This window comes from Choloepus didactylus, chromosome 1, assembly GCF_015220235.1.
Source record: "Choloepus didactylus isolate mChoDid1 chromosome 1, mChoDid1.pri, whole genome shotgun sequence".
In the NCBI taxonomy this organism is placed as follows: Eukaryota; Metazoa; Chordata; class Mammalia; order Pilosa; family Megalonychidae; genus Choloepus; species Choloepus didactylus.
The window spans coordinates 58,396,291-58,417,445 of record NC_051307.1 but is presented as its reverse complement, the minus strand read 5'-3'; the positions used below and the strand labels follow the sequence as shown (position 1 = coordinate 58,417,445).

The 21,155-nt window shown below is 37.0% G+C and overlaps 1 protein-coding gene across 1 annotated transcript in view; it reads left to right on the top strand.

Annotated features, from left to right (window-relative positions):
* GABRR3 (gamma-aminobutyric acid type A receptor subunit rho3) overlaps window positions 1-20,894 on the top strand; it is a 38,916-nt gene extending 18,022 nt beyond the window's left edge. Inside the window, 6 exon segments of the mRNA XM_037804966.1 lie at window positions 6,115-6,263; window positions 12,406-12,415; window positions 15,370-15,443; window positions 15,445-15,534; window positions 20,272-20,516; window positions 20,852-20,894. Coding sequence (XP_037660894.1) covers window positions 6,115-6,263; window positions 12,406-12,415; window positions 15,370-15,443; window positions 15,445-15,534; window positions 20,272-20,516; window positions 20,852-20,894 — 611 coding nt within the window.
* The last annotated feature ends 261 nt before the right edge of the window (window positions 20,895-21,155 follow it).

Below are 21,155 nucleotides of genomic sequence, written 5' to 3'. Positions count from 1 at the left end.
CATTCTAAATAGGAACTCTGTACATTCAATGCCTAGCCTTTTTGAGCCCTACCAAGCAGGTCCAACACCAGTTGATTTTTAATTTCTTCTAGTCATGTTTTTGAGTCTGTCTAAAGCCAAACAAAATACTTGTATTGAAAAACTTGCTCCTCAGAAAAGACACTTTTAAGTATTTTAAAGTGAACTACAAATCTTAACATTCAAGTAGTTACATTTTTAAGAAATAGCATGTTGTTTTCTAAGAAATATGAAAAAAAAAAAAAAGAATTAGGTTCAAATGCACCTGTTTTGTGTAGCATGGGATGGAGAGTTCTCCATAATAAATTAAAATTTAAAAGTCAAGTTACAGGAGAATACATAATACAATCCCATTTTTTGTTACTTAAAAAAGGATTTATTCAATATATATAGGTTTTTAAAGTCTAGAGAGATTAACACTGGTTACCTCTGTGAAATAAATATAGATTGGGAGATTTTAAATTTAATTTTAACACTTCTTTATTTTGTAATTTGTTACAGTATACTGTTTTCACTTTTTTAATAAGAAAGATTAAAATGGGGCCTAAGACCAGAAAAATGCATGGATAAAGCGTGTTGGACATTGTATTCAAATATCAAAGTAATAACCCTGTTTGGGTACATTCAACTTTTTCTTATGTTTCAGAAAGATTGGCATTTAGAAATATATCTTACTCATAAATATGTGATAATTCTGCCTTTCACATCATCCATGAATTATTAACCAGAGTCTCCTGAGACCAAACTCAAGTGTTCTTCTCAGATCAATATCCTGTTTAAGTATATTTGCTTCATTAAAAATAATTTTTGTTGTTTTTCTTCATTGCTATCACTACAACTACCTCTATAAAGGCCACATTCAGATCAGCTACAGAGAGTATATAGCACACTCCAAGTCACAATAAAAATGTTTACAATGTTTTAGAACCTTAATTTTGTTTTATAGTTGAAACACAGAGTTCTCATTGTTTTTCTTGGTATTGCCTTCACCACAACCATTTTCATAGCTCAAAAATCACAACTACCTTGCAATATTACCAAGTAGGTGAGATCTGCCCCCTTATCTCTTTCAATGCCCCTCAGAATTTCTCACTGTAGTTTACAAAGGAAAAATAAATTACCCCTGCCACTAAGGGATACATCAAACAATTATTGGGTTTTTTTTGTTTGTTTGTTTCAAAGCAATGAGAATGAACAATTATTCTTTATCACAGCATAATGTAGTGGCTAAAAACACAGGTTCAGGAGAGAGACCGTCTAAGTTCAAATCCTGAGTCTGCCACCTATTAGCATTGTGATATTAGATAAGTTGCTTAATCTCTCTAAGCCTCAGTTTCCTCATCTTTAGATGGATTTCATAATACTTTCTACCTCTCAGGGTTGTGAGGAAACATGAGTTAATACATTTAAATAACTTACAATAGTCTGCATATAGTAAGCTCACAATAAATATGATTATGTCATCATCATTATTTTCTTCATTATCATCATCATCTATATTCTTTCAACATGGACAAGATTAGAACCAACAGACCATTGAAGGTATGAGTTTCCAGGTCTAAAAACCTTGAATCTTACCTTGGGACTGACTCTCCAGCTACTGCACTCTCCTCCATTTTCCTGCCTGCCAACTCTTCAGCTCTTCTCTCTCTTTAATAAACTCCTCTTCTTTCTACCACTGTGACCATCTGAAAAAACAGAATGGAACCCCAACCCAAAATTTGGTTCAGACATTAAAATTGATGAACAACACATATGCATCAAAAGGGTATGAGGCTAAGTATAGGGGTGCTACATGATCTTGCAACCCCCTAATTAGACAAAGACTTGAAAGAACTGAAAGCAGGGACATGAATAGTCATTTGCATACTGGTGTTTATGGTAGCATTATTCACGATTTGCAATGGATGGAGGTTGCCTAAGGCTATGTCTGATGAATGGAAGGGCAAAAAGGGTGAATAGTGGTATATATATATATATATGGCAGAATATTGAGCAGCTGCAGGAAGGAAGGAAGTTGTATGGCATGCGACTAGGTGAATGAAACTTGAGAACATTATGTTGAGTGAAATAAGCCAGAAACAACAGGACAAATAGTGTATGGTCTCACTAATATAAATTAACTATAATGAGCAAACTCTGAGAATTGAATTTGAGTGCATAGGTTATCAGTGGATAGAAAGTGGGCAGACATTGGGCAATCAATGATTAAGGAGTACAGAATGTTCAAATAAGGCTCATTGTAAAGGTTCCTATATTGTAAGCTCTTACTCAGTCACATCTATTCCTGAGTTTTAACTGTTATTTCTAAATTCTGAGATGCTGGGCTCTTTGTGTAAAACCTGGTAGTTCCCTGGAACATTGGGTATCTGTGTGACACCTGGGACTCAGAGTTAGAACTCTGCAGCTCTGAAAGTAAGCATTACTCCTTACAGCAACTGTTAAAGAAGTTCAAATAAAGATCAGACTCCAATTAGAGATAAGAAAGAAATGGACCAGATTAGGACTAAGGTAAATCAGATATGGTAAAGGATGATATTGTCTGTATTTTGAAACTTCAAATTCTGTGTAAGACCAAAAGAAGAGATGTCTTTTTGGTCCAAAATTTAAATTTTCTGTAGCACACTATCTAATTTAACCTGTATGGTCAGTTTATTTTAACAACATACTTACATTGAACCTAGAATAGGGAATGTGATCCTATTATTCTGTATAGGTTAATGTAAAACTTGGATACATTCCAGAGTATTTGGGGCAGAAAATTAAAAAGTATTTGCAGTCTCCTTAAGGGACTGGGGGAAAATGTGGAAATTCTTGATATTCTCTCAGGCACTAGGGACTCACAATTTAATAAGCCAAGCCCTTGATTTAGAGGCTTGCCCTTATGAAACTTATTTCTGCAATGGCAAAGCTAGGCCTGCATGTAATTATGCCTAAGAGTCACCCCCAGAGAGCCTCTTTTGTTGCTCAGATGTGGCCTCTCTCTTTAAGCCAACTCTAAATAAACTCACTACACTCCCCTCTATGGGGGACATAGGGGTACAAATCTCCCTGGCAATGTGAGACATGACCCCAGTGTGAGCCTGGTCCTGGCATCATGGGATTGAAAATACCTTTTAGAAAAAAAGGGGAAAAATAAATGGAACGAAATAAAGTTTCAATGGCTAAGAGATTTCAAATAGAATCAAGAGGTCATTCCAGAGGTTACTCTTATGCAAACCTTAGCCAGATATTGCAAATTACTACAGTATGCCAAGCCCCAACCAACAGTATTCCTGAAAACCCTAGGGAGTGCACTGGGCTCTATCTAAATCACTATAAAAGTTTTCCTTATTGTTTATTTTTTTGGAAACTTAAGGCCTCCAGATTGATCCTATGCCAGATAAGCCCTGGAACACAGAGTTACCAGTATCTCCAAGAAAAGCAGCAGTTTCATTCCTTTAACCCATAAGGTCAACACCCCTTTCCAGCAAGAAGTTGTTAAAATAGTCATTGCCCAGATATTCCTGAAGATTGAGAGAAAGGTCAGATGAGAGGGAGGAAGTATAACTAAGAAATTAGTATTTAACAAATGACTGTAACTACTGACTTATTATATAGATATTTCCTTTTAGTGTCTAGTGTTTTAGAATAGCCAGAAGGAAATACCTGAAGTTGTTGAACTATAATCCAGTAGCCTTGATCTTTGATAATGACTGTATAACTTTATAGCCAAAAGAAAAAAAAAAGTTGCCCATGTTTGTATGGATCTACTTCTGGATGCTTTGTTCCGTTCCACTGATTTATACATCTATCTCTGACAATGCTACACTGCCTTAGTTAACATACCTCTACTGAAAGTCTTAAAATTGGGTAAAGTGCAATACTAATGGTCAATAAGAAAGAGGAGTAAGGGGTATGGGATGTTTGTGGTCTTTTTTCTTTTTATTTCTTTTTCTGGAGTAATACAAATGTTCTAAGAATGATCATGGTAATGAATACACAAACACATGATGATACTGTGAACCACTGACTATATACTTTGGACGGATTGTATGGTGTGTGAATAGATCTCAATAAAATTATATTTTAAAAAAGGGTATGAAGTGCTTGTGTGGTTTCAACTTTCCACTGGCACCAATAGAGGAAGTACTTGGGCTTTCTTTTGAGCTTGCCCAGATGTGGCAAAAGGGCCAGGGTGAGTAGTGGGGCTTGAAAGCTGTCAACAAACGTCAAAAATAGCATCAGAATCTTTATTACACTACCCAAACTGAGGGCTCCACATCTTTCCAAGGCAGCACTACCTTTCCTGGTAGGTAAGCAGACCTTCTCCTGGCTGCAGCTCCAGACACAGAACACCTGTAGTCTTCCCTTCTCAGCAGAACCACTAGATAGAGCAGTGTTTCTCCTGCTTGGTGGCCAAAGGAAAATAATTACTCTTCAGGAAATTATGAATAAAGAAAGACTGTTGTCACTCAATTTTGTTTCAAGATTTAATAAGGAACCAAAAATCATATACATTAACAGTATCTTTCTTTATGAAGTACTTTCACAGCTTTTTCTTATCTCTTTTTAACCTCAGAACAATTATATGAAGCTATAAGGTCAGAGATGCTGTTATCCCCACTCTACAGCCATAATTAAAACCCTCAACTGCACATAATAAGAAAGTGAGACTGTGCCATGGCTAATATAAAACAATAAAGTAGTTTAAAATAATGTATACATTAACTTTAGAATGCATTATGTGAAGTATCTTTTATTACCCCGGTAATGAAATTATTTGTATTCCTAGAGCGTATGTCAACAGATGGTGGAAGAGAACCTCAGAAACAAGTAGGGGAAATTTGATAATCAACCACTTAATTGAGAACAGGATACCAAGACTAGAGTCTGTCAATTGAGTGTGGAGTTTGCAGGTGCATTTCTTAAACTGAAAGCCTAAATGCTTACTATATGTATCTAATAGGAATGCCATGTTGGGTTTCTTAAGAAATGATTACTAAGACTAGTACAAGGGTTCTCTAGTTTTGTAACACCTATGATTTTGTTTTGTATTTTTAACCTACAGCCCCTGTGTTTTGAATAATTTTGTCTCTTAAGAAAACTACCTTTTTCAAAGAAAAATTAATCTTCCCACTTATTCATAAAAAGCATGTTTTCACTTTTATTCATTTCATTATTCATTGCCTTGTTTCAATAAAGATTTAATAAGATTGGCATCACAGTTAATGTCAGGAAAGCAAGATAATATGTATTAGAGGTTTGTGATAAAGAAAAATGAAAAATAAGTTATTAAATGTAATCTGGTATGAGGTTATTATAGAATGGCACCTAATAGAAGTCCTATAGATGGTCCAAAAATTTGGGTTTAAAATCCTTGCAGCCATTGTGTAAAGGGAAATCTGAACAAAACGTGTGTGGATGTGATGACAATTGGTACTTTCGATCAGCATGAATTAATCAATATTACCAACAAGAGTTTATGCAATTCCAAGAAGAGGCAAAGAAACATCATTTGGTTAATTTTTGCAGATTTATCATAGACAGATGATGGTGCCATGAGACTCCTGAAGTCTCCCTTTTACCCTATTTGAATCTCTTTTCCCTTTGATTCCCTTTTCCCCTCTTTGAATCCCTGACTATCTGTACCCCAGGGGGTCCAATGATCCACTTTCAACTGTAGATTCTTGACTTCAAATAAAATGCTGCATTTGATTTGTCATTGCTGATAAACAGTTTATTGGTTATTGCAAGTAGTCATGGATCATGTATTGAAGACTTGTCTACTTGCAGAAACACTACAAAGACAATATATTGCTTAGAAAGGTCTTTAAGGCCATCCTGCAAAATATAATTACCATTCACCCCTAAACAGCAGGCATAGAATTTCAGGAGGAACTTTGAGTTACATAATTAAGCAGACTGCAGCTCAGGTCAACAAACATTTATAGAATACCATGTCCAGGCCCTGTACTAGTGTTGGGTAAACAAAGATGAGTATGTTAAGTTTCATGTCCCCTGAGATCTCAGAGACTAAAGAAGCAGGTCATTCACTAAGTGTGGTATTTCCATAAGGAAGCCTGTTCCAATGAAAACTTTGGCTTCTTTTCTCAGCCTAAGGTCGATACATTAGGCTTTTCAACAACTTTGTGCTAAGAAGGCATATTTTCTTTTTTGTGCTGCAAACCTATTTCCCAGCTACATTGATGGTGATGCCTTTGCCGGTCTCATTTTGGATTGACAGAAGAGCTGAATTTCCCCAGGTAATAGTCTCAGACCTTTGTGAAATGTTAAATGGGAGGAAAGCTCAAGAAGAGGGAGACAAATAAAAAGGAATGATAAATGGAGAGGAAAAGAGGGTGATGATTTAGTAGGGACAGAGGTGTGCACTCAGGTTAAAGTAGTTATCTCTGCAGTCTCAAAATAAATTGTAATTTGGTTCCTTCCTTGGGAATGCAAACATTAGGTGTTCATTTGCTAGGGGTGCCATTACAAAGTACCACAAACTGGTTGGCTTAAAACAACAGAAGTCATTGTCTTACAGTCTGGAGGCCAGAAGTCTGAAATCAAGGTGTCAGCAGGACCACGCTTCCTCTGAAGTCTGTAGGGAAGGATCTGTTCCAGGCCTCTCTCTCCTGGCTTCTGGCAGTGGCTCATTGGCAATCCATGGTGTTCTGTGTCTCAGTCGTCACATGGCGTTCTCCCTTCTGTCTGTCTGTTTGTGCCCAGATTTCCTCTTTGTCTAACACCAGTCATATTGGATTAAGGGCCAATGCTACTATTAAAGGCCAGTATAACTTCATTTTAACTTGCCTAATTCCATCTGTAATGACCATTTTCCAAATAAGATCAGATTCTGAGGTATTGGGAATAATGACTTCAATATATCTTTTGAGGGTTACAATTCAAGATACTTGAATTTGGAAACATGAGTGCTGATTAGAAATTGAGGCTTAACCCAAAGGCCAAAATCAGAAACAACCACAGTGGAATTTTAAGTACTGTGGCACTTCAGCTGGAAGAGATTTCAGGTGGAGAGATGTTGCCAGACTTCATTAAATTGCCATACGTGTAATTATCTACTCCATCTAGCATGTTATAAGCTACTGTCACACACACTGATTTAGAGGCACCATTTCAGATCAACTTCGCAGTTACTGAGTCCTTACAAAGTGGAAGGTGCCAAGCGAAGCACTTAGATAGTGTGTTACTTAACGGGAACCCAAGAGTCAGTCCCACTTGCCTTCTTGACTGGTTCAGGGCAGAGCTCCCTCATTTTGTCTGATTTTGTTCTTTCAGCTGTAATCCTCTGTCTAGAAAGAAGATTGTTATAAGTGGTTCAAAATCATTGTAATTATCACACAATTCATTCCAGAAAGAGTGGTTTCTAAGTTAATATTCACAAATTATATGCATTCTTCAAAAGATTATTTGAAAGACATAAATTATTACTATTAATAATTTGTTCACTCTCTTTCCTATTAAAAGCTTCATTCTATAAGCATTTGAGTCTTAACTATCTTGGAGGAAAAAAACACCATTCTGAATGCATAATTAAATTATTTTGACTGTTTCCTTACATCAGAGCATCAGCGCTCCGACTTGAGTGCTAGAATGGGACAAGTGTAGGCCAGAAGAGTAGACTAAAGGCACGTTCCCAGCCCTCAAGACAGGGTGAGAAAGGCCCTCAATCTTTAAAGGTTTTGAGCATGGTTTTTAATTGGTTCCTGAAGCTGACTGCTCAGCTTTTACTCTTTTAAAATGACAGCATTAAAAGCTGGTTTTGTGGCAGGTTAGGGGTGAATGGAAAACACTGAAATGCACTTAGTTGCCCCTGAAATTCTGGGCTTTATGTCTCTATATCTGATCCCTTAGAGTTAGAAAATTGCTATGCGGATTTATATAGAATAACATACAAATCAGAAGTTCCTCTGCCCCCCCCCCCCTTTTTTTTAAATAAAGGGAACCATAGCATTCCTATCACACTGCTATTTTCCCAGGCTTCTGCTTCCTACCACCCTCAAATTTTTTCAAAGATACTTTGCCCTCTGCTTTTCTTGCTCTTCCCCAACACTTTGCTACTTGATTTTCTGGAAGATTCCTGTGACTATTTGTCTAATTCACTTGCTTTTTCTCACTTGCTCTCCTCCTTCACTCTCTGCAGCATTTGACACTATTACACATCCTTTCTAATTTGGAACCAAGTGTAGCAGTTAAGAGGCCAGCCTCATCTTCCTCATTTGCAAAATGAGGTTATTAATACCACCTTAATAAGGCCACTAAAAGAATTAAATGAGAGAATTCTTGTCAACTGCTTAACCCATTGCCTGCCCATAGTAAGTGTTTGATAAAATCAACCAAACAATAAATAGTTTTTGTTACTCTTCACTAACCTACTTTTTTTCCTCCTTTAGATTTTTATTCCATTTCTCTTACTCTGTTTTTATTTCTTCCTTCTACTATTTAAATATAGGTAACTCCCTACCAAGGTTTTGCTCACTTTTGATTGTCTTATCAAATGGAATAAGCCTCTTGGTTCCATCTATTGTCCACGTGAAAATAAACCCCAACTCTGTGTCCTTATCTCAAATCTTTCTCTCAAGTTCCAGATTAGTATTTCCAGATGCTGCTGGACTTCAACTTCAGTTAGTGCCATCACTCAGCATGCTCAAAACTGAACAAGCTATTATCTCTCCCCAATCTTACTTATTCTCTTGACTTTTCCTTTCTTTTAATGGCATCCCAATTTGTCAAGAACTTTAGATTTGAAACCTCAATCACCTTTTAGGTGGTTCTCAAGCTCTTTGATCTTAAAACCATTTACACTCTTAAAAATTATTGACTCCAAAGAGCTTTATTTTTGTGAGGTATATTTATCATTGTTAATCATTTAGAAATTAAAATAGAATTTTTAATGTATTAATTCAATTATGAATGACAATAATATACTCATTACATATTGTATGAAATACAAAAATGAAAAAAAATTACTGAGCAGAGTAGCATTGTTTTACATTTTTGCAAACCTCCTTAATATTTGGCTTTATAGAAGACAACAGGATTCTCAACCCTGCTTCTGTGATCAGTCTGTTGCACTAGATTTTGGTAGAAATACATGAAGCAATCTGGCCTCACACAACTATTTAGTTGGAAAAGAAAGTAGTATTTTAATAGTCCTTTCAGATAATTGTGGATAGTTTCATTTGACACGACACAAAAACCAGGCAAGTGATAGTTTCTTAAAGGTTAGTTGCAAAATGGAATCTGAAATCATCAATGAATTTTTTATTCTCAGTTAGACTAAAATCCATTGGTCTATCTTGCACTTAAATAGAACTTTTACGCATGCATAGGTCATTTGGAAAATATTAGTTATACAGGTCTTTAAGTGTAAACACAATTCATTATATTATATCAAAAAATCATGTTTGTAAATACCACCATTAATCTTATCAAAACTTCTTTAAGTAGTGGGACGTTGTCAAGCTTCCGGGGATGGATACAAGTTTAACAGAATCCTAATTTTGGCTTGAAAGCTCACATTTTATCGTTGGCAACAATTACTGTTAATCGTTTTCCTTGAACTGATAGGCTTACTTCACTCAGTTAAAAAAAAAGAAATCTGTCACATACCCAACTCTGAACAACCATAGTTTGTCCATTATTTCAAGCGCAAATGGTGTTCTATTTTAAAAAGCAGCTAATTCTAATCACAGCTCAATTACCTAAATGCTTTTCCACTGTCCTTCAGAATGTGGAAGTACTTTGTGTATACTGTCATCACATCATACAGAATATTAACAAAGCAGGTACTCGAGGGCTGCAATTTACAAAAAGTAATAATTTTTACTGCTTTTCCTTTCTAACTGAATGCTCAGAGGTGAAAAATATGGTGACTGCTAGTTAAGTTGGTGCTAAGGCATCAGCAGTTTACCCACTGTTGCTTTTGCACCATCAGTGCAAATGTCAATGCAGTAAAAAGGGGTAACAATGTCTTAGAATTCTTATCAAACTCATTTTCACCACACAGAGCTTCTGGAAACGTCTTGGAGACCCCCAGGGTCCACAGACACGCTTTGAGAACTGCTGCTCTAAGAGTCAGTATTCTCTATAAAAAGTCCTCAAATCTGTTTATCATCTTTTTTCTATTCTTCCTGCCTTGACCAGAGCTATAACCCCCCATTAACTTCCACCTGGGTCACCTAATAAGACTCCATTCTGCCCAGAGATATCTTACATGGCTTTAAGGCATCAGACCCAGGTGGACAGTCGGGGGCTGCATTCCAAGCCTAGCTCCATAAGACTTTGGGGGATAGCATTCCCTAGAGGAGAGGGCACCTTTCGCTGACTGACCCAAAGCTGCATACCCCATACAACTGCTTATTTTGTCTCCTGCTCTTCTTGCCCCAGTTCAACACTGCTACTAGAGTAATATTCCTAAAATGCGTATGTGTTCTTAATACTCTCCTCACCACCAACTGACATTGAAGAAAACATTCTCAGCTTGACATGCAAGCTGCCTCCTGAGGGTTTCCAAATGAAATACAGGACACCCAGTTAAATTTGAATTTTATTGTGAAACATATGACAACATGGATGAAACCTGAAGACATAATGCTGAGCGAAATAAGCCAGGCACAAAAAAGAGAGATATTGTATGTTACCACTAATGTGAACTCTGTGAAAAATGTAAAATAAATGTTTTATATTATAGAATGTAGGGGACCTAGAGATAGACAGCAACTAGTGTAGGGGAAATGATAATTTAATAAGAACAGATAAGGTATGGAGGGTAATCTTAATGTTACGGGAATGCTCAGGAACAGCTATGGCTTGTTCATTTTTGGGGGGTATGGTAGGAACATGTCGGAAGCAATGTAGTTATTTTAGGTTATTTGTTTTTCTTATTCCTTTGTTTTGTTTTGTTTGAAATGTGTTTTCTGTTTGTTTGTTTTGTTCATTTGTTAATTTTTTGATAAATAAAGTTTAAAAAATTTGAATTTTAGGTAAATAACAAAGAATATTTTAGTGTATGTCCCAAATATACCATGGGTATACTTTTGTTAAAACATTCTTTAATTGTTTATCTAAAATTCAAGTATAACTGGATGTCCTGTATTTTTATTTGCTAATTCTGGCAACCCTACCTCTGCCTGACTATACTTGCCCTAAAATTCAGCTGATTTGGACATTCAATGTTCTCAAATAGCCTCCACCCCTAACTGCTTAACTCATCTCTGTACATTTGTTCTGGCTTTCACTCTCCCTAGAGTGCCCTCCCTCCCTACCTCTCTTAGTCAATATTTTGCCCTAGCTCAACAGCCCTGAAGCCTTTACTGTTGGCTCCAAGCAGACATGGTCTTACCCATCTCTGAACTGCCACAGTACTTTGTATCTCTCCTAACGTGCCTTATTTACTCTTTTTCATTTTTAAAGCATGGGAGTAGCTTGGGTAGCTTCTCTTCTCTCCTCTATTAGAATATGAACTCCTTAAAAACAAGGATCAATATTGACACTTTTTCCTTTTCTTTAGTGATTAACACAGTGCCTTGCACATACTTCTTGCTCAATATATAGTTGTTAAATTAAGCAATGTCTAGCCCACCATGTTTTTTCCTTTAATAACTGTATTTAGTTACTAACTGGAAATAATAAAGGATAATCTCATTTGCTGGTTAAGACCCTTCCAAAGTGGTCATGTTTCACAATACTCCCCTTTCATGACAAATAGCAGAGAAGTATCAAATTTCACCCATGTGATGAAGACATTCTCATAACCGATAATAGCTATCATTACTTATAATGTGTGATGGGCTAAAAAGCCAATTATATCTTTCCATTCAGTTTGGTGTGGGAGAGTGTTAAGACTATCATAAAGCAGTTCAAGGATGTTTAAACCTTAGGTAGGGAGGGGTGCTACTGTACCTTCTCCTCTCCCTTTTATCACCTTTCCTCTTTCCTTCCCTTCATCACTCTCCCTTGGCATGGGGTATGCCATTCCCTGCAAAGCGTATTAAGTAACGGGGTTATTTACCCGGAAACAGACATGACAGAGAAAGGCAACCAAAGCTTTCAAGTCCATAATTACTCATAAAGAAAAACGTCTCCCAACAGAGGATATGTAGCTTCTCAGTCACTGGAATTGCCACTCTGCACTCCAATAGGCCAGATATTTGGAAAGAGAATACTTAGGGAACTAGACAAGAGCAGTTCATTTAACCATCAGAGAGGTCAGCAGAACTTCTAGGGATAGTCCCTTGAATCTGACACAGTCTTTGTGGGAAAATGTTTGTTTGCTTCTGGCCACAGAGCAGTGTTGAAATGTCCACCCCACTTCCTTTCCATCACATCATTTACTATCTTTCTGCCTACACCTACCAGGAAAAAGTTTTTACTCATTTAAAGGTGAACATAGGTACCTCTCCCTTAAAAATTAATATCACAAAAGCTACTGAAGGGATGAAAAAACTCAATAGTTCTGTAAGTGATGCCAGTCTTCCCTACCTTTATCACACATGTGCACCAAACTGTCCATCATTTATGGCCAAAAATGGCCAATAAAAACACAAAGATGAATAATTCTCAGACCAAAAGGTTTTTAGGACCCCATATGTTTCCTTAAAAGTTAACATGTTGAAGCTGCAAGGGCTCCAGAGAGGTAAGTCTCCGGATGAAATATTTTCTCCTAAAACTTTCACCAAGCATTTATCCTAACTATGCATAGCAATGTCAGTAGGTGGGAAGATAATTTTCTAATACAATGCATGAGTTTTCTTTGTCTAAGTAATCACCTCATATAACTCAAAACTTTTTTATTGGGATATTAACTTTAACTGGTTTGAAAGGAATACTATTTGTCAAAATTAATGTACTTAATGGCTCAACACATAGTAAGTGTGTTTAATGTAGCTGTAATACCCTGAGTTCAGGTTCTATTGCTCTAGGAATTTATGTTTTCTCATCATTCACTTCCCCCACCTTCCTCCCCACTATAATTCTTTTTTTTATTGCTTACTTTAAACAAGGAAAACCTTGAATGCTAGTTTCAAAATAAATAAAGCTATAGTAAGTTAGTTGTACTAAGCACCCTTTTAAAAATAATGACTGTGTTTTATTACTCTCTGGGAAATACAGATAATGCAATTCCTTTTTATTAGCCAACAGTCATCAAATTAAGATATGTGACAAAACTTTTCTGGCATGTAAACTGGTATGTTCTTTCTACACTCTTATTTTTTCCATTAAGTCCTATATTTCTGTCTGTTGAAAAAAAAATCAAGTTCTGTCTTGCATAACTTAGAAAACCAGTAACAGAAAACATTTTTAAATTTTTGAACAAATAAGATAAGAACTAAGCTGGAAAGTTAGTTCAGGATCCCTTCCACTGTACCAATGAAATCTTAAAAGTAATGAGGCTTTTGGCCTGTTGAGTAGCACAGAGTATCTTCATCTCTTCTGACGTAATTCCACACTCCATTTTGTAGCACCTTATTTTAGAGATGCTCCTATATAGAAATCAGTTTATAATCTTAAAAACAAAAGGTAATTCTCTTTACTGTCTGGAGAGAGAAGCAGCAGGTTTGAGTACAAAAAGCATGGGTTCTGCACTGATACAAAGGTTTGAATCCTGCCCCTGACAAAACTAGGGCTAATTAGTTAGCTCCTCTAAGCTCATATTTCTTTTCTGCAATGTGCAGCTAATATTTACCAAGGCATATGGTGGGTAAACATTCAATAAAAGGAAGCTACGTGTCTGTAATATTAATAAAGATTTCACATGTCTATGTTTATGATATAGCAAGTGTTTTATGGAGCAAAGGAATGCAAACTATCTACTGATATATTTTTTATATTACCATTGTGGGGGAAACCTGGGACAGTATCAGTGGAAAGTGGCCTGTGTTTGATGGTGAGAGCTAAAACAGCATTTAGGTTTCTTATTCTTGAGTTTAAATCAGTGAGATCCCGGGCCTCCCATCGTGACTGTCATATTGCCAAGTTATATTGGTCTTGATCACATCAACAAAAAAACTTTTCACCTAAAACTGAATGGCTCTGTAGAGCTGTCATTGTCTTTGACATGGGGCTCCCTTGGATGAGAACCTCGCAGAATTATTGTAGAAAAGACAGAAATATGTTGGTGAAAGCTGTCTGCAGGCTGAGTCTGTACATTTAGAAGTAAATCACAGAGCTCTTCCTGCTGTTTGGGGGCTCTGTTGGCCTTAAAATATCCCCACAACATATAAAAATCATTAAGGATTCCATTTACACCTCCCTGGTGGGAAGTTAAGAAATAAAACCAACCCAACCAGTATCCATTTCAAATATTTACAATACTGTACTTTCTTTCCAGGCAGTACTCTTGCAGTTTCCCTCTAAGAAATTAGTATAGACATGGAATAGCCCTCCCCAAGGCGAGCATTTTATTAAGGAATTCTCAGAGTCGTTTCCTCCTCCATTGTCCCCAGAACCCCAATATCCTCACCTCTGATGCTCATGCCAGAGACCAAAGAAGGAAAGGAAAGGAGGAAAGGAAGAGGGGAAGGAGGGAAAAAGAAGGAGAGGGGAGGGGTAGGGAGGGGAAGGAAAGAAAAGGGGAGAAGATGGCAGGGAAGGGAAGGGGAAGGGATGGAGGGGAAGGAGAAGAAAGGACAGGGCAGTGAGGAGAAGGGAAAAACCCTGACTGGTATGTTATTAGTTGCTCATTAAATGTTTACAGTGAACCGAACCTCCACTGGTACACTGATACTCTGAATCTCAATTGAACTGTAGTTTCTGTAACAAAAGACAAAAGATAGCAATGGTGATGGCTTTTAAATAGTCTCTACAGAAACATAATATAGAGAATAGCAATCTTTAATGCCACCAAAAGTCACTCAAGCAGAAATAGGCTCACTGAGAAGCCCTGTGAAGTACCCTTAAACAGACATAAAGACAAATTCTTAACAGTAAAAATTGTGAAATAATGGGAATGGTTAGTGGAAATGGCTTTGGAATTTCTTTCCCAGAAGAATTTTTAAAAATAGAATACATTTTTACCTTTCTAGGATAGTTAGAAGAGGGCCATCTGAGGGCAGGAGGCAGATGAGTCCTGAAAGACACATCCAACTATGTGAAGCAGTACTTGTGAGGTCTTTAGGTGGAGAAAAGGAAACATTATGGACAGCAGGTGTGACAGCAAGTAAAGGAGGTAGGGGAAAATCCAATGAGAGCTTCTTGCTGAGGCTCAAGATGCACACTAGGTAAATATGCAGGAACCACCCCCCCCCTTCCTTTGATTGTCATATTGTTACTGTTCTAGAAATGTGTCAGCTGGTCTCAGAACTCCGTGGTTATATCACTAAGTTGGTGGCTCTTCTCAAATGGCAGGAATCACCGGGGTGCTGACCATGTCTGCCATCATCACAGGCATCAGTGCCTCCATGCCCCAGGTGTCCTACATGTGGCCGGGTGGATGCATACTTGTGGGCCAGCTCCCTCTTTGTGATCCTGTGAGTCACTGGGTATGCAGCTGTGAACAAGAAGACAGGGAAGGTACTGCCTGGCTTAGACTATCTGATTCCATCTAGAGTGTGTAAAAGGCTATCCTTATCTGGAACCCTCTCCTGACAGCAATGGAAGCCCTTGTATTAAGTCCATATGTTTTGACAAGATGCAAATTTACAGTATAGTGGCAATTTAACAGTAAGCTTTAATCTCTGCTTTAGGTTGACTGGTTTCCTCAGCATTCTCATTCACCATCACCAGGAGGGTTTTTGTGGGAAGAATTTCCCATTATGCTCCTCTCCCTGGACTCCACCCCTTGAATATAAGGGGCTGATGTACAAATCACATCCTTCCAAGTGGTTTATTGTAATAATAGTAAATAACAATAGCAGCCAACATTTAATGAGTGCTTATTATGTACTTTCATTATGCTAACCACCCAACATATATTTTGGCATTTAAATTCGCATAATAACCCTCAAACTCAGTACTTTATCATCTTCATTTTACAGAGCTGAAGCTGAGGCATGGACAGTAGTAATTTAGCCAAGGTCACATGGCTAAAGAGGACTCAGGATTTCCTCCCAGGTCTCCCTGACTCCAAAGGCTGTGCTCTCAGCCATTAAATAATACCATGTTCCTCTCCACCAAGAACCAGGATTTAATTTTCTCTTCTTGTCACTCAGCAGGTTGGTAGAGTATAAAGGGAGAATTTTCTCCCCACAGTATACTGGGAATAGAGGCCTTCTGGGTTCGAAATGTTATCACATGTTTGTGTGTGTGTGTGACATTGCTTAACAAATGTGGATAGATTGGTATCTACCTGCTTCATTTCACAAAAGATTTGGGCACCAGTTCCCTGTTATTATCAGAATTGGCAAAAGACACTTGCTTCAGAAAGCTAACTGATCAAATTTATTCATTTGCTAGCCTGTACCTGAAAGATTATATACATTTGTCTTGTTTTGTTTTGTTTAATGAATCGTATTCACTTCTATTTAAGAAATTCTTATATGAGTATTTATACACACCCAAAACACTTTCCCATTTTTTGAAATACTTCTTGTGAGGGCATTACATACTTTTCAGAGAGTTTTATATTCTCTTCTCTCATCTAACTCTCATAGATGCTCCTTGATGTTGGTCTTGCGGAGCTTATTGTCTCTGTTTTATAAATGAAGAAGCTGAGTTGGAATGAAGTAGAGATTTGCCAAAAAGATTCACAGTCAACAGAGCTGCAATTGCAATTCAGACCTCCTATAATGCTAACTTCTTTCTTTTACTTTGTATATCCTTTGAGCCAAAGCTCTAATAGGAACTGATTTTGTTTTTTTTTGTTTTTTTTTGCAGATTCTTCAATTTCTTTTGCCAACATTTGAGTATGTATCTCACACACATACACTCCCACAGCGATGGCTGTGCAGGTGTGAGAAAATTGAGAGCTTTTAGACAGGAAATGGCAATCCGTATCTAAGAATCACCTGGGATCTTGTTGAAATGCAGATTCTGTTTCAGTAGGTCTGGTGGGGGACTTGAGATTCTGCATTTCCAGCCAGGTCCAGGTGATACTGATGCTGATGGTCCATGGCCCACACTGCAAATAGCAAAATAATCTATGACATGGTTGAAGTGAAAGAAGACAGAGAAAAATGTGGAAAGAGGAAAAGGATTTTGTTATTGTTTTGTTTTGTTTTTAAGTGGGGAGGGGCTAACCCAAGAAACAGGCATGAAGCAATGTTGACCCACCTTTATCTGGTCGCTTGACTCCAAAATATCCATGTCCCCTCACCTGCCATACAACACACATGCTCACAATATCTGAATTTTTCTCCATTTGACTGTGTTGTACACAACCTCCTCTTTTTTTAAACAACTCTTTTGCTTTTTTATCTTTTTATTTAGTAACACATATATATACCTTAAAAGTTCCCATTTTAACCTCTTTCAAGCATATAATTTAATAGCATTAAAAGTACTTTCACTATATTGTGCTCCCATCATTCATTACCCCAACTTTTTCATCACCTCAAACAGGAACTCAGCACCCATTAAGCAATAATTCCTTCCTATCCCTCACCCCCAGCCTGTACACAATCTTGTGTTCCACTAAGAAAAGATTCTGTTCAGTTAATAAGCATCCTCTTTTAATAGTGCAGCTATCTCAAGGAAACGTCCTACCTGTCATTCAGACATTTGTGAGAAAAAATGAAAGAACACGGGATTTGGCATCAGAGAAATGACAATTTCTCAGACAACTTCTGAACTTTAGATTCAGTGTCCTAAACGTTTGCATTTAAGTCTCGTAAACTCTCTTGAGCTCCTCCATTCACAAAATGGTATACTTTCTATTCTACTTACCTCACACAGGATGGTTGTGGAGATGAAATAATATAATAAATGACTGTGAAATTTTTGCAAAACTGAAAAGTGCTATGCACATGTAACTTCTTATTGTTGTTGGTGCCCAGAGCATGTGCTCTGAAGGAACAGGAGTTTTAGTAGGGACAGTGGAAATAAGCCACTGAGACTAAGGACCTTTGAAGGGATAGGATACCCTAGTAAGGGCCAGGATACGAGGGTATGTCTGTGGGTTTAGGGGCTAACCTATCACATCTCTCTCCTCTACATCTGAATTGGAAACCAGTTTGGAAGAGAGATGTAGGAGCCAGGCAGACAGATATATGGCTTAGATCACTGCTATTTCATAACTGAATTAAATATACTTACTCTCCTGGTCACTGGCAAAACTAGACAATTCAGGACTCTCCCTCTAGGTACAGTCTCCTCTTACCTCATTACAGAGAACAAACCTGGACACCAATGCAGATCCCAAAGTGAGGACTCAAAGGGAACTAAGCCACGTGTGCCGGTTCCTTCCCCCAAACCCAAACCCCTAGGGGTAGGGTGATTGAGGGGTGGTGAGAAAGCCAAGGAATGTTACCCTAGTGGAGTTCCTTTGTATGAAAATACAAAGTCAGGGAAACTTTTCCTCCACCTACCACCACCACACACACATCCCAACCACCCCCTGGTACCAGGAGCTGGGAAAACAGAAAGGGTGGTGGAAAAGATAAGTTAATTCAATTTAAAAAGTGTCCCTAGTGCTGATCCTTGCTCAGAAAGGAAAATGGAAAATATTTTCTTCCTTATCCCTTCATCCAAACATTTTCCTAATTTCAGGACTTAGTTAAATCTATAGTTTAGATGTAATATACTTTAGCCATGTACTTATTTGTGGGCTGTACTGAAAAATTAAAGACCAGTTCTAAAATTATTTCTGTTGAAACAACCAACTTGTAAACATGTAGAAAATAGCAGCACATTGATAAATTGAGGCTGCAGTAATTGGCTATAAGATTGAATTCATTTACAGATAACTCTAGATTACCATAATAGAGAAAGAAAATGACACCCTTTCTGTACAAAGAAGATATGTCTTCTTTAACACACTAATGACCTTTTTGTTAATCATGATGTAGAAACAGATGGTTAGTGGAATGACTCAGCAGTGTTCTGGGTGTCTAGGGAAACCACTGAAGAAACCATACGTACTTAATTCTATTCTCAGATCAAGAGTTGAATATATTATTATCATTACTAGCTATCTGAAGCTATTCAGTCTTGATCTCATTTCATGTTTGTTTTGTCCATTTTCATTTTATTATAGAAAATACCTAAAATTAAAATAACAGGGGTCAATATAACTCATGTATGGGTCCTCTTTTTTGTTACCTTATTGCTCAAAAGAGTCTCCATGTCTTTTGAATTCAGTAAAACATTAGGTTTCTAAGTTGCTATGAACCAAATATACATTTTGGCAGAATTTACTCTGCAATCTCTAATTTGAATTTTGAATAATTTCATCCAGTAGTAGCCTTTCCATAATTTTTCATTCTTCAACTTCCCTATAGATCAAAAATGATTTTGCTTTCTCAAAAAGCAATTAGTAACAGCTCCACACCAGTGAGAATCCCTATCCCTCAGAGTAAAATCTTGAAGGAAGATTTTAGTTTAGACCCAATAAGGCACTGGAGCCAGAAAGCATTGATAATTTGCTCCTTCAGAAAAATAAAGCAATTTCAGTTGTTTAATTGGACAATGTTAACATCATTCATAGATACTTTGCAGCAAAAATTGGAAAGCCTGGCTTAATTTGCATTTAAAAAGAACAACTAAAATCACTCTCTACCCCTACCTCCAATTTAAGCATAGATGGATCACCAGATGATATTGTTCTGTTATTGAATAAAAAACACACTGACTGGTCATATTGCTGTGATTTCTCTAAAGAGGAAAACAAGTTAAAAAGCAAATGCAACTGACTGATTTTGTTGTTCGAATAAATCAGATTCAACTTCAACTAGAAAGTTATGGCAAACAATTCATACTTCTCAGAAACGAACAGGGAAACTTGAAACCGTGTTCCCTTCTGGGAAAATATGCTTGGGTGCAACAATCTGTCAGGCCAGGACTAAGCTAGAAAACATGGACATTATAGTTGAGTAACATTTATTTGTATCATGCCCAAATATTTTTATTGAAATAATCATAAACCTTGCTAAATCCCTACTAAAATCAGGATTTCCAAGATGATGTTTTCCATCTATTATTAAAATGACTTGTAGTCAAACACCAGAAGCAAAACTAGGCTTCTATTCTTAAAAATAAGCAGAACATTTTTGGCATTTATTAAAACTCTCTATTTGTAAAATCTGGTTATTTGCCTATTTACTATAATCCCTACTCATAATACCACATTCATGACTAACAAAAGTCTTTTGACAGATTTCTGGAATGGGTAATATTGATGCAGTTGAAGCCATGGCCTTCAGTGGCTGTTACCATGGCGTGAACCAGAGATCCTTTTCTCTACATTCAGAAGAGGACTCCATGAGAGGTGGATCCACAGGCAGCCCCAGCACAGATTCCTCTCAATTAAAGAGAAGAAAATTCCTAGGAGGACACATTGGTAGAATCATTCTGGAAAGCAATCATGTTGTTGAACCTATTCTAAGACTTGATTTCCCATGGTATGTATTATATTTAATTTGTTTTAAAGGTGCATATATGTATGAAGAATTCCCAATGTATAAAATTGTTTTGAAATCAGATTATGTTAAAAAATAATTAAAAAAAAACTCAAATATGAGTTGAACAGCACTGGACTGAACTGGGAGTGAGCAGTCATGATTCTTGATTCAAAGAAGATTAGAAAGTTGACTGATTTGTATCTAGGAAATGGTTTAAGGTCCTAGGAGTATTTGACCTCAATAAATAAGAGTCACCAGCTTGTGTATCATGGAAAAACAATCTCTATAGGGAAAGGTTTTGTAACGACTTCATCTGGATCCTTCTTACTTTCTAGTTGTAAATCTTCTGTAATTAATAAAGCTGTACTGTTACAATAACGCAAAGAGATACTGCTCCTTATTGATGGCCACATGCCAGATTATCTAACAGAGCTGAATCCTCCTGAGGAGGAACCCAAGATGCTCTGAAGCTCAAGGAAGTACTGTGCATGCTCACACAACTGAGATTCCAATAAGAGCCTTCCTTTCTCACCTTCTATCAAGTCTTTAATCTTATTTCACTATTAAGTTTATATATTATTGGGCTGAAGGAGGAAAAGATACAAACTTCACTCAATCTTTCATCCTAATCTTTATTTA